Here is a 14,883-nt window from a genome sequence, read left to right as displayed (position 1 = left end):
TAATGTACTCACTGTACTATCCTCAGGCTTTGACTTGTCTGGCTTGTTGTGTACTGATCTGAGAACAGACGATTAATCTGCTGAGATTCTGCTGATGTTTAACATCAACCCGTATGAACAAGCATAGTGCAGTGGTTTATGGGTTGCTGTGGTGTCTGGTTAAGCAGCTCATAGTCTCGAAACAAAGACTGGAATTGAGGCTTAAAGTTCTTGTCTGGTGTGTTGTAATGGTTTATTTTAGTATGTAAGCTGAAAATCATGATATGAGGTAGTGTTCAATGCTGGAGCCAGTTTTGTGCCCTAAAATGGAAAGTTAAAAAATTTCATGACATAGACTAGTCTAAATATTTCTGGTGTCAATTATTGTCTTGGCTTTGCTTTGCCTTGTCTAATCGCCTGGTTTTTTTTATTCAGTTAAGCACAATATGTTCTGCTTTGGTTTAAAGTATGGTTCCTACGTGCGGACCAATGTACTGCTCTCCTTAACAATTAGATTATCTGTGATCAGATTATACAGCACCAAATTTATCAAGATTGTCTTTTTGTACTTTATTAAAGCAAAAAGCCCCAAGAAGCAGTGGGTTACCAGTGCATTTTATAAAAGTTTTTTGCGTTGTGCTAAAACCCCCTTAGCTGTTATAAAATGCACTGTAACCCCACTGCTTCGCGGGGGTTATTGCTTTTATAAAACGGTTACTTCATATGCATAACGTTAGCAGGATTTCATATAATAAAACACAAATAAGCTGTAATTCTATTAGTACAAATATTACTCTTCCGCGGAACAAAGTAGTTCCTCAGAATCAAGTGTGACTGAAACAGAGCGCAGTTCCCAACCAACACAGACGCAGCAAAGACACAATGAAAATATGATTTAAGACACTGGTGTTTATGTTGTTATAAACCAACATTCATCTAATTTATACATTAACATTGATATTGTGCAACTGTTGAAGTGATGATCAAATATGCTTGGAAGCATGCTTAACTCTTTCCCGGTCAGCTTTTTTTTTAAGTTGCCACCCAGTTTTAGTATGCCTTGCAGAAAAATTATCTTCTTTAAATAAACATAAAATATCAAATGAAACAACAGACCATCCACTTTCAAACAACAACAAAAAACCGTTTCATCCTACCTTCATTTGTTCTCTTATCACCTCTCAGATTTTTTAGCTAAAAGCGGAGATAATTTCATTTTTGTGAATAACTTTTGTAAGAGATCAGATTCAGAGCCTGATCAAAACATGCTGTTATTAGTGTTGAGTGAATGCGTCAGTATTTAAGTTGGGTAAGATCCGACCCAGTGGATAGCGGAAATATGAATTTGAGGTAGAAACTCCTCAGGGAGCGTTTTCTCTTTAGTGATTAGATGACTCAACAATATTTATTGACATGTATCTGGATATCGCCATAATTGTGCAAGTGTATACAAATTAAAAATATGATTAAAGACTGTGGTGTTTGTAATGCGGTCTGAACCGTGGCTTTACTGGGGTATTTTATCACTGCTTAGAAGGCGTTTCAACCAATCAGAATGAAGAACCAGTACTGCCCGTTTTATAATAAGATTTATGGTCATCCTAACATTAAAAATTGTCACAGTACCAAAGAGTCCCATAAACCTCTTATATAAACATCTTATAAATTTAATGCGTGTTTACATTTTTTTTAAGCACATATATTTTTGTACTCTGTACTACCAATTCTGGAAACAAACTGTCGTAATTACAATTTTAACATTAACGATTCCTTGAACATCTCTAATTTTCTTAGGGCGTACTCGCACTATTCAAGCCCAAGTGAGTTTGACACCAAAAAACCAAATTGCTGCAAAGTGCGGATGACAGTCATTAAACTTTAACTGCTTTTCGTAAAACCTTCTGATATACTAAGCACAGTTACGTGAATGTCTGAGCAGCACAAGCGCTTAGGGCTGCAAATAACAAATATTTTAATAATTAATTAATCAGGCGATTATTATTTTTGGTATTTTCTGGACTACAAGTCACACTTTTTTCATAGTTTGGCGGGTACTGGAACTTATAGTCAGGTGCAACTTATACGTCAAAATTATTTCATATGAACCAAGAGAAACCATTTGTCGCGAGAGTCCGCTCTATGCTGCTCCTGTATTTATGTAATGTTTTTTGGACTTCATTTGGCTTGTCGTGTTAAATTAGCCTATTCAGCCTCCCAGGTATGTTCTGTATGCTATTGTGTATCATGTAAATAACTGTTTATGTTACTTTAACATGTACGGCCACCTATTCAGCCTGCTGTTCTGTGTTATTGTTTGGTTGAATAATTTGTCTTCCAGATTAAATGTCTGTTCTTCGGCTTGGAAACGCAACATATAGCCCAGTGTGACGTATAGTCCGGAAAATACAGTTTTTTTTCAATGTCTATTCAACTAGATTTTTTAATTCTTATAGCTAAATAAAACCCTAAATCGGGGTATTCATGTGTAGTAGTGCAAAAGATACTCATTGAGTTTTACCTAAACAGTCTTTTGGATTCTGATATTTAATGCCTTGAATAAAAAAATAGCAGTTTCATAATAGTAAAATGTCATTAAACATCAAAATATAAATTACCCAAAAGTTTTTTTTTTAATTTTTATATGTTGAGGAAATTTTTATTTAGCTAAATAAAATTTTTGCTCCTATGATGCATCACATGCATTTTTTTCTCCTCTGTTGTTCTCCGCAGAGTTCTCATATTCCCATGATCGATGCTTTAATGATGGCCTACACCGTGGAGATGATCAGCATCGAGAAGGTTGTGACCTGTGTGAAGCGGTTCTCCACATTCAGTGCCTCAAAAGAGCTTCCCTTTGACCTTGAAGATGCTATGGTGTTCTGGATCAACAAGGTTTGTGTTCTGAACCTCAGTCAACACAACATGATGGCGTTTAGTTTTGAACCGCTCGCAGCATAATCTGCCTTTGAACTGTCTTTGAACATATGAACAGTCTTGTAAAGGTTCAAAGCGAATAAACATTGAGCATTGCATAATGGCAGTTGGCGTTACACCCCATGTATCTGCATCTGTCCAGTCATGTTTTTCCATTCCATGTATGGGCAGGATCGGATTTTTCTGTGTTCATTTATCCCAGCATGGAGACTGTAAATGGTGGGATGTCCATTGTGAATCTGTGTATGTGTGCAGTATGTTAACAATACAATTTTGTACTGCAGGTGAACATGAAAATGAGGGAGATCACAGAGAAGGAACACAAATCAAAGCAACATCTTATCGAGTCTCCCAGTCACCAGAAGGTAACACATACTGCAGCTTATGTTTTGTCACATAGATAGCAAAACATTTATATTTCTCGAAACACAAAAATCTGATATTAGCATTTATGTAAAAAAATTCCCTATGCTATACAAGATCCAAAGGGCATTTGGCTGGTAAGCAGTCAACCCCTGCTGGTGAATGCTGTAACTACACCATTACAGAGCTGATTAATTAGCTGTTTTAAGCTTGTATATTACAAATTGCAAATGTTTCATTATATTGTAGTAAATAATGTACAATTGACTAATATTTATTGGGTTTTTAAAACATGTAATCATTAAACCAGAAGCCCTCTCTTCAATAAAAATTTATTGCAGATCTGCTCCTAGTGATCGGATTGCTTAGTGTGACCAATTGTGAACAAGTTTGATCAGAGACAACTTATGACAATAATTTCTCTTCAGTGGCATCACTCCTCTATCTCCTCTAACCTCATAGCAGGGTCACATCTGTTTTTCTTCTCCCTGATCTTACATCCTTTCTGCTCCTCTAACCTCCTCCTTCGCTTCGCGGATAGTCTCCCTCAAAATGGTATTGGAAACTAGTACCTGTAAGTTGGCTGTGAGTGATTCCTGTCCACTGCACGAGTAGTATGTGATTTGAACACACACCATCATCGCTCGGGTCACGCTTTTATCTTATCAGTGCCCATCGGGACACGCTTACTCTGTAAAGAATATGCCCAAACACATGCTGCTGAGCGCATTTGTCACCTGTCCTTAGCTTTCCTCCTTTTATTTCTGTGCTTTCCATTTGTCCATTTGTTGTCCCTCAGTCTCATCTTATTTTTGAGCTGGCCCATTTCATGCTGGGAACGTCAAAGTTCTTCTGTACTAAGTTGATACTAAAATGAAAAAGTAACGATACCAGTCATTTAGTTCAGAAGGATTGCGCAAGAATGTTTGCATGAATACATGCAAGCATCCTTTAGAAAGAGCACCGCATTTGCACTTTTCGGTCAAATGATTATTGCAAGTCGATTATGATTTGCGTAAATGCAAGCAGATGCTACCAAAAAGTCAATGCATTGTTTGTTTATTAGGCCTTGTGTGGTGTTAGTACAACCATGCTTGTCTATGCCAAAGAAAACCATTTAATAATCACAAATAAGAATGGCACACTTTCTAGTTAATCTTGTGATTGACTAGGTTACTATCGATTATTAGCCCCTTATTTACACAGCACACGTCTGTGTGTTATGGCTCCAACACGGCCTTTGGAGCTGATCGCGGCCATTCTGGTCTATACTTTTATTTGTACCACCTGCGTCACAAAAGCGCACCAGAAATGGTTTACAGGCAGGGCGCTATTTATTTTTGTAGATATTTTCGGCAGTTTATTCTTTTGTCTGAAAACACCATAATGTCATAACTAGGGCCTGGATACACGATTATTATTATTTTTTTACAATTAATCTAGCGATTATTCTTCGATGCATCGATTAATCTAACGATTCATTTTATCAGTCTGATTCGATTCTCGATTATCTCCCCATTAATTAGCTAATAGCGATTTAAAAAAAAAAACATGAATTCCTTTACATTGCAATATATGTTTATTGCTCTTAAAAATTTCAAAATAAGAAGACTATACAAGTGCAAAGTAATGCATTCTTAGGCAGAGGTAGCATTCAATAAAACGTTTTGCAGCGTTTGCAGTGCATACTGTGCAGTTTAGTAACAGTATAAAAATCTTAAGTTCACATTACTTTATTTTACATGCATTTATGAGCAAAACCTCTTCAATGTGCCTTTTGATGGTCAGTGTAATTTTTATAACTTGATTTGTTTAATCCACATTGTTTCCGTGCTCTTCTAGTAATGACAGATATAAACACAATTATACTTTTTAACATGGGTGCTGAAAAAAACATGCGCCGATTACGCACTGCTCACACTTGCGGCGTGAAACCGTTGTGTTGCTACTACTCTCTGGGGCCGCCATTTTGGGTGTGATGAATCTACACGCATACTTTGCGTCAACGGATTTTTTGTCATTGATGTCGTAACGTTGTCCCAGCCCTAGTTAGAAATTTCTGTGCATCCATAGTGCCTAGTTCATTTCAGACAGATGCTGTGTCTAAGTTAAAATACAAAATAATATGTTTTTAACAACTAAAACACAGCTATAAACAGTGTTGGGGGGTAACGCATTACAAGTAAGGTGCATTACGTAATAATATTACTTTTCTGAAGTAACGAGTAAAATAACGCATTACTTTATAAATGTACACATTAATATTTAGTTACTTTTCAGTTTAATTAATTCGGTAAAAAAAGAATAATGTACTGAATTAAACTGAACTTGGTCATGGAGAATTATGCACTCTATGCGTGCGCGCCTGAGCGCGAACAGTTTGAGTCGGCAGGCTAGAGCTTGACTTTTTTGCAATGGAAAATATAATTTTCACTCGTATAAAACACCTGCAAGGCCTGAAAGAGAGAAAACCTCAGCAAAGTAAGAAAAGGTAACGCAGAAGTAACTTAAAAGTAACGTATTTAATTACTTTCCATGAAAAGTAACGAAGTAATGCAATTAGGTACTTTTTAATATTACTGCACAGGTAGGTCTGTCTTCCTCACACTTTTACTGTTGCGGCTCTTATTCGTCTATTTTGTAAAATCCCAGCATAAAAACTACACTCCAAAGATGCACGCTTCATTGATAAAAGCGTGTATATTTTTGAGACACAATGTGGCTGAAGGCTACAGCACAACAAAGTAAAAGATAAAAATAAGCACAACAGTAAATACAATTTAACCAGACAAACCATCTATTTAGCCAATTTAACTATTTTACAATGTCAAAAAATTTAAAACGACAACGTGCCAAATATCGTGTTTTTACTTATCCTAATGCTTCGCATCTGAAACGCAGCTGGTATAGGTTGGCACCACATGGAGGACGTAACAAAACCTTGTCGAAGCCGTGAAGCGCCACAGACGTGTGCAGTGTAAAGGGGTTGCTTTTCATTTTTCCAATTTCACTTTTAGATTTGTTCTTTAGCTTTCACTACATCCTGTCTGCATTTAGTCTTAGTGTATGTGTAGAAATGGATTTCTTTGTCTGCTTTTGATTAAAAGTAAACCATCCATCTACAATTAAATGTAATCCATACTGCATAGAGATGTGTAGAGGTATTTGTATATTGTGTGTTTATTTTAATTTGTGCAAACACGTTGCATAGACTGTATTAGTCAGTGTGTCTCACTTAAAATGTCTCATTCTGTTTGTTGTGGCCAATCACCACTTTGTAGTATTGCTACAAAGTTCTTTATACAGGCAATCTGTATTCAATCATTTACTCGACCTCATCAGACCTGTATTATTTTTCTTTTTCTGTAGAACACAAAAGAAGTTATGACGATGTTTGAGCTGCTCTTCTTTCCATTCAAAAATTGAATGGGGACTGACTTGCAAGTTTAAATACTTTTTTCAAAGCTGCCATTTACAATAATTTTTAATATGGTTGTGTTAGTTGTATGGAGCAGTATCATAGTCCAGCAGCCTTAGTCCCCATTCACTTTTTTGCATCGAAAACAATAGTAACAATGCCATAGACCAAAGGTCAGTGTCTGAATTACTGCATTTCGTGGTAGGTGACTGTAACGGTTTATTTTTTTCTGGTTTGTCACTTGCAGGTTCGGTACAGGCGGGATCACGGCTCGGGTAGACAACAGCCATATTTTCCCCTTTTAGAGGATCTGATCAGAGACGTGTGTGATGGTGCTGCGCTGCTGACCGTGGTTCATTACTACTGCCCAGACCTGATGAAGCTTGATGGTAGAGCAAATGTCTTTATTTAGTGCATCACTTAACGATAATAAGTTTAGTAGATATTAAAGGGATAGTTCACCCAAAAATGAAAATAATGTCATTAATGACTCACCCTCATGTCGTGTCAGACCTCCCAGTTTAATATGTTTAAGATTTAGTCCGAGAGCTTTCTAAACCTTTATTGAAAATCTATAGGGCTGAAACGATTCATCGAGTTACTCGATTTACTCGATTCAAAAAAATTCATCTTATGATGTTGATTCAAAAATTCTGCCTCGAAGCCTCGTAAAATTCCTATGACGCGCACTACACGCGCCGACATCTTATTCACACGGACCGTTGTTCAATGTTCAGGAAGCACATCATAGTGCGTGGTACATTTTGAATTTAGTTGGCGCGATGGCAGAGCGTATATGTCCATAAACGGCAGAGAGAGAATGTCTAAAGTTTGGGATCATTACATTATACATTCAGCATCTGAATCGAAAACATCCACTGCTGTTTTACCAAGCGTCGATGAAACAAGGTAACGTAGCTTCCGCTGATTTTAATCCCATACTGTATTTGTAGCGATGTCGTTATGCGGTTTAACTAGATGTTTAGCTTAGCTTTGATGTTTTTAAATAGTAAACATATTCACGTTCAATTGCAGGAGAGTATACCAAAAAACGGCACCACAGTGCAATCATATATGGGCAACTTGTAATCTGACATATTTTGTTCAATAATAATAATCTTTGTCTTATTGGAGTTTAGCATAAGGAAGTTATTCTCTCTCACGCGAGTCAGACCGATCGCGCAATGCATCACATATGCTTAAACGTTTATGTAGCCACGCAACAATAATTTCAGCATGCATTCACTGTATACAGCGGGACGTGATGTTGTGATTTTTCAAACGGATTCTTAACCTAAAATGCACCGCAATGCAAGTGATGCAAACCAAATGCAGCGTTCTATTGAAAAGGAATGTATGTATTTCTGCCGTACCAAAATGCAATGAAGCAACCGAACGTCTGACTGGGGTGTCACTCTTCCTCACGCACAGACGCGTGCACACACACAAACACAAGTGCACGTGTGCGTGCACACACACAGGTTGTTACCATAGCAAATAGGCTCACCCCAGAAATGATATATTATATGTTAGTAGCCTAATGGTAAATGCTGCAAGTGTAGAAATGTACATAAACCAGATATTTACTTTGATGTCAGGGCTAGATTACAGCATGAAACCTGTTGTGCATATTTATAAATTAAAGTGCTTAATTGTTGGCACTGGCACTTATAAACACTAAATGGGTAAAAAATTTAAATAAATAGGCTTATTTTTTGGAGCCAAATACCTCTGGTTTTTTTTAGAAATAAAAGCCAAATGCTTGAACATTTTACAGCCACGTCATTTTCGTTAAGCATTATTTGTTTTGGTTGTTTAAAAACACATACAAAATTTTTATCCGATTACTCGATTAATCGATCGATTTAGTGCTAGATTAATCGATTACAAAAAGAATCGATAGCTGCAGCCCTAAAAATCTATGTACGGTATACTGTCCATGTCCAAAAACATCATCAAAGTAGTCCATGTGACATCAGGGGATCCGTTAGAATTTGTTGAAGCATCGAAAATAAATTTTGGTCCAAAAATTACAACTTTATGTCGTCTTAGCGCGAATCTACGATAACATTGAAGTGATGCGCATGTGATTAATAAATTCTGTATGTATGCGTAAATATAACCGAAACAACAAAGGCGGCCTACAGGACTCTCTGGTACTCATGGTGGAGTTTATTAATGCATCTCCAGCTAGCTTTACAAAATGTAGGCGTTATATAATCCAGGGTCACTTGTAGTATAAACCTACCCTGTCGTCTGTCTAAACAAAACTTCTTGTTGCTATTGCAGTCTTGATTGTTTATATTTATCACTCTGTAGAAGAATGGGTATGTGCACAGACGTGTGTTGTTTCTTTACAAATTAACTGGGCAGTGTAAGCATTTACGAATGTCAGAATATTCGCCAACCTCTTTTTTATGTTGTCTGCAGATGTCTGCTTAAAAGAGGTGACCTCAATAGCAGACAGCCTTTATAATATCCAGCTGCTGAAGGAGTTTGCCAACGAGTACCTCAACAAAAGCTTCTATTTAACATTGGAGGACATGTTGTACGCACCTCCAGTGCTCAAGGTGTGTTATTCATTATGCGTCTTATCAGGCTTTTTATTTTCACTCGGGGTCTTAACTTGATTCTCACACCTTTTAATTCTTCCTGCAGCACAATGTCATGGTGTTCATTGCTGAGCTCTTCTGGTGGTTTGAGATCGTCAAACCTGAGTTCGTCCAGCCACGTGACTTTCAGGAGTTTAAGGATGGTAAGGAATTTTTTGGTTTCTTTTGCTGATTGCGTTGTTCTCATATAAATCGGGTTCACACCAGACGCAGAAGAGGCGGCAAGCGAAAGTGATTTACATGTTAAGTCAATGCAAAGACGCGAATAGGCATCCTGCCTTGCGGTACGCGCGAATTGAGCGTTAAAAGTAAAAAAAAATCTGAATTTTGGCGGATTTCCGTGTCGTGTTAACCAGTCAGGACCTTGCTGTAGTAATGATGAGATTACAGGAAGCGAGGGAATTCTCAGCGGAGTCGCAGAAGCCCTTCCCATGATGCGAATTTCCGTGTCAATGTCTCGAATGACTAGACTTTGGGTCGACTTTCACGCGTAAATAAAGCGAGTAAACTCAAAATGTTCAAGCGTCCAACTACTCGAGAATATCGCGTTTTGGCCGCCTTTACCACGGCTGGTGTGAATGCACCATTAGTCCACTTTCTTCTTCATATGGGCTGTTTGTGTGTAATGAGTTAATAAATAAAATTATTTTTACAGCAAGAGCAATGGCACAGCCCAAGAGTGCCAGGCCAACTGTTCCCATCTCCAACGCCACCAAACGCAGCTTCCTTGTGTCTCCCGGTGCAGCTGACCCAACTCTTCCGGTCCTAAACAGCCCGGAAGTTTGTAACAGGTACTTCCTGCATCCTGAAGAATCTGAGCCTCTGTAAGTGTTTCATGGTTTTGTCTCTTGCTTTGTCTAAAACTGTTGGTCTTTTTGGCTGTGGCTGCAATTATTAGTCAAACAGCTTTGACGTTGTCACGTTCTCCTCAGACAATTCTGAAGCATGCACTGAAAACTTGTCTGTACTGTCTGTGTCATACAGTACATGTCACATGACTTGATAGTTTTATCAATGCATGTGCTTATGTGTGTAACATATGCTTGCTTAAGCTTTGTTAATACTCACGCTTTGCTCCGCTGATCGCACGCAAGTCTCAACAAACAGATAAGGCATTTATAGTATAGCATCGCGGTTGCACTATTCTTTGAAACAGCAGGGGGCGACTCGAGGAAACAAGTCCAAAACCAACACAAACTCTACATTTATGTCAGTTTGCTGCGTGCACCAATGTGCTCATGCGGATGCGTCGAGTATAAATAAGGCTTTATGTTATGCTGAGATTATACATGTCTGATGACGCCACAGAAACAGGGTTATGTTGTAGTCACTGTGTGTCGGTGGAGACATGCAGACTCCCAAGCAACCATAAATACTGTTAAAAAAATTTAAGTGTGCAGCTGGCCTTACCGAAGTCTTTCTTTATGATTCCCAGTGCTTTAACCTGTGTCTTTGACTCAACATGTGATTTTATCCTGAGGAGATTTTGTATTATTAGACTCTTCTCACTGCACACTTGTCATTTTGCACACAAGCAATGATCAGTAATGATTATGCACTTTCATTTTTGGACTTTGGCGTCCCAAAAGTGTTTAGCATGACTGTCATTCACATTTTTTTGTTGCCAATAATAATCAAATTAAAATAGATCTACTGTGCCTGCCTTTTTTTTCAAAGTGCAAGGACAAATGGAAGCTACTGATATCAACATTTCAACATATGCTAATGTCACTGATACTGCTTTATAAGTGTACTTGCTTTTATGTGCAATGCAAGACTGCTTGTGCATATTTGTTCAGCCACATGGAAAATGCATAGTGTCAGTTACGATTTGATTTTGGCTGGATGCTTCTCTAGGGGCCTGGAGATCATTCGCCCTAATTCTGTGTGCTGATGGTTTGCCAACTGTTTGCTCTGCTTGCTGTTTTAGTAATAAGGGAAGTTCCAGCTTTAGCCCCTCGCATCCGCTCCTGCCACTGAGGCAAAGACAGAAAAAGACACAGCCGGGGGAAGAGAGCTCAGGTAAATCCTATACCACGGTCAAAGGAACATGCCCACATTTTGGGAATTTAGCTTATTCACCGTATCCCCCAGAGTTACCTTTCTCATCTCCGTGCATGCTGTAACTCTGTCTGACGCAGCCCCCACTAGTTTAGCTTAGCACAAAGACTGGAAGTGAATGGCTCCAGCTGGCATACTGCTCCCAATAAGTGACAAAATAACGTGAGCATTTTCCTATTTATGTGTTGTGATTTGTATAGTCACACCGTATACAAATAACAAGGTAATATGAGACACAGCCATCTTTTAACAGTATACATACTGGGTACTATATTCTCAGTAGGCGAAGCACTGCTACTTGGGCGGAGTGATTTGCACAACTCTGACCAAACTCTCTGCTCCTCACCAATGGCTTCTCGGGTGCTGTGAGCAAATCACTCCGCCCAAGTAGCAGTGCTTCACCTTCTGAGAATATAGTTCCCAGTATGTATACTGTTAAATACTGTTTTGTCACTTATTGGGAGCAGTATGCTAGCTGGAGCCATTCACTTCCAGTCTTTGTGCTTAGCTAAGCTAGCGGGGGCTGCGTCAGACAGAGTTACAGCACGCACAGAGAAGAGAAAGGTATGTATGGACTAAACTCTGGGGGATACGGTGAATAAGCTAAATTCCCAAAATGTGGGCGTGTTCCTTTAATATGCCACTGAACATGCCAGTTCACTCAAAGTAATTTGTACCCTGTATTCCCCCAAAATTATATTTTGTTCCTGTAGCTCAATTGGAAAAGCATTGCATTAACCATGCAAAGGTCATGGGTTTGATTGATTCTCAGGGAACACATATACTTGTGTGAGAATTCTTCTTTTTCTTCTGATACTTTATTGGGTGATATGCATTTACGCATTTTATCCTGTGTATTGTTTGTATAAACATTAATTTTTTGTATCGGTATGCGTGTTCCCTGTATTTGAACCATGACCTTTTGCGCTACTAACACAATGCTCTACCACTGAGCTTCACTTTTTTTTAGAAAACATGTATCCACTCATTTATCATTTGTAGTTTGAAACGCATAGGAATCAGGGTTTCAAATTCTCTGTCTTGTGCTTGTCTTGACAGCCTGTAGAAATCGCTCCAACTCTTTCACACAGGAAGGTCATGCCAAAGGATCTATGGCTTGGTCAGATAAAAGACCGAGGTACAGTACTATAACTAAATATCAAAATGTATGGTTAAATATTTTGCTTACTGTTTCCCATTTCCAAAATGTATTTTTATGTTCGGCTTGGTAATGCTTCCCCTTGTCATTATAATCAGGCCACTGTCTCAGCTGAATCGCTATGTACTCCACACGGACAGTGATGCTGACCTGGCCTCGGGTGACAGCGTTAGCCTGACTTGCTCTATCAGTGAGGACAGTCTGGCCTCCACTGTTACACCCAAACACCAGAGCCATCCGAGTCAAGCTATCGCTAGGCGGGTCAATGGTCATATTCTTTTGGGCAATGTTAACATGGATGAAGAGGATGAGCTGGTAACCATAGCCAGGGCAGATTCATCAAAGAATGACATCACCCTGACAAACTCTGAGGACCCAGAGCACAAGAGTGCCACTCCTGGTGTTAAAACAGGCACCTGGGCAAAACAGGAGGAGGCATCGTCAGATTCCCGAACAGCCAGTTTTTTCCTGGAACCTTTGATGCCTGCAGTTCTCAGACCAGCCAAAGAGAAGTCTATGTGCCTCAATAAAGAGGAAGAATCAGGAGAGGGGCGGCAGCGAGGCTCTGCACGGAGAGCTGGAGGAGGAGACAGCTTCCATTCATCTTCCAGACGGAGACCTCCACAGACACTTAACAGGACATTTACCCCCAACACCAGTTCAGAGTTTGACACAACTGTCAACCCCAAATCTAGTGAATTTGTGCCTATTGCCTCTGCGCAAGCTTTCAGACCACTGGTAACTAGTAGCGTTGAGCCATCTGCTGAGCGGTCACCTGGGTTTTACCTTCATTCATCTGTGCCTGAGGACCAAAGGCCTATCCAAGCATGGGACGTGCACCCAGGATCTGATTTAGAGACTGCGGAGACGATTGAGGAGCAGGATGCAGAACTCACCAAAGAGCTTCATCCAGACAAGAAACGGTTATACGAAGAGGATGACGAGTCTGCCAAACTGCGTGAGGACATGAATGTAAAAGAACATGAGGACAAGGACAGTGGGAGCAGGTGTTCCAGTCCCGGGCTACAGTCCCAGGTCAGTAGCGTGGCCAGTGGTAGCGTGCGCATGACCAGTTTTGCTGAACGCAAAATGCAGAGGTTCGGTAGCAACCAAGACATCCGCTCCAGTGCGAGCAGCTCACAGCGGACCACGCCAGATGGCTCCGAGAGTTGTCCACTCCCTCTGACCTCCTGGAGGATAAAAAGGGACCAGAGCCCTACACCGCAGAACAAAGACATGCTGGCCTCTGAACTTGTTCAACTTCACATGCAGCTCGAAGAAAAGCGACGCGCAATTGAATCCCAGAAGAAGAAGATGGAAGTCTTGACGGCAAAAAAAAGGCTCAAGCTTGGGAAGGCAGCTTTCTTGCACATAGTGAAGAAAGGGAAGAGTGACACTCTCCCTCAGCCTGCAAAGTCGGGGTACTGTGTTAATGATGGCGAAAAACTAAACGAAGAAAAAGAGAAGTCATCAAAAGATGACTCTTGTGTAGATGCTTTGAGAGATGGAGCCAAAGTGGCTGAAGAAGCAGAGAAAGCATCTCTTGAGTGGGCAGGTGGTGGGACAGTGTCCCCTAGTGCTTTAGACACGGACGAGGAAATAGATCTGAACGAGTGCAACAACTCCATCGAGTTGCTGAATATGGCTATCGGTAACATTCAGCAACAGATGATGCAACTGTCGCTCCAGCAGGAATTTCTCATGAAGCAGAACCTCCAGTCTCCAATGGGTGCTTCTCCACCAGCCAGTAGCGTCCAAAACAACGCATCTGAAAACAGAGGCCTAGCTTCCATACATTTTGTCGAGCCGAGTGGCAGCCCTGCGGCACGAAAACCGCCAAAGCTGAGTTCGGCAAGATCCCGTTCCAAACCTTCCGAGCTGCTGCTAGTAAAGGAACAGGGCAAAGCGCAGAAGAGCTCCACATCAACACCTACTGACAACCTCAGGTCTATTCAAGGGGGCAGGACCCCCACAACCGAGCCTGAGGACTTTAGGGAAAGCTCTGTAAAATCAGACATATCGAACAAAGGCAATCAGAAAAACACTACATTCCACCTTAATGATGAAGCTAACTTGAGGACGGTATCAAGGGAACCAAGTTCTGTGGCCCTTGGGGAATCAATGACTAGTACCTCAAGAGACCCTGAAGCTACATTTGATTATGGGCCAGAGGGGAACCATGCCTCCTCAGAGGACATTTCTAAAGGAAAGGTCAGTCTTATTGAAGTGGATTTGTCTGACTTGGCTGCCAATCCAGACGAGGAAGGTTCAGCCATATTGGATGTCACCAATGATGAAGCAGAGGGGGAGAAGAAACCTGGCATGGGCTTCTTTTTCAAGGTGAGTGACAACATTAG

General features: G+C 40.1%; 1 protein-coding gene across 3 annotated transcripts in view; it reads left to right on the top strand.

Moving 5' to 3' along the window:
- camsap1b (calmodulin regulated spectrin-associated protein 1b) overlaps positions 1-14,883 on the top strand; it is a 34,572-nt gene that overhangs the window by 12,088 nt on the left and 7,601 nt on the right. The window contains exons 4-13 of one of the 3 annotated variants that reach the window (XM_065284364.2): positions 2,710-2,871; positions 3,198-3,278; positions 3,818-3,850; positions 6,942-7,083; positions 9,125-9,264; positions 9,353-9,449; positions 9,962-10,097; positions 11,237-11,328; positions 12,427-12,505; positions 12,625-14,866. In XM_065284364.2, coding sequence (XP_065140436.1) covers positions 2,710-2,871; positions 3,198-3,278; positions 3,818-3,850; positions 6,942-7,083; positions 9,125-9,264; positions 9,353-9,449; positions 9,962-10,097; positions 11,237-11,328; positions 12,427-12,505; positions 12,625-14,866 — 3,204 coding nt within the window. Of the gene's footprint in view, positions 1-2,709; positions 2,872-3,197; positions 3,279-3,817; positions 3,851-6,941; positions 7,084-9,124; positions 9,265-9,352; positions 9,450-9,961; positions 10,131-11,236; positions 11,329-12,426; positions 12,506-12,624; positions 14,867-14,883 lie in introns of all 3 variants that reach the window. The other 2 variants (XM_065284362.2, XM_065284363.2) reach the window with 2 other exon arrangements.

Source organism: Paramisgurnus dabryanus, chromosome 5 (assembly GCF_030506205.2).
Source record: "Paramisgurnus dabryanus chromosome 5, PD_genome_1.1, whole genome shotgun sequence".
NCBI lineage: Eukaryota > Metazoa > Chordata > Actinopteri > Cypriniformes > Cobitidae > Paramisgurnus > Paramisgurnus dabryanus.
This window is presented reverse-complemented; position numbering and strand designations above follow the sequence as displayed.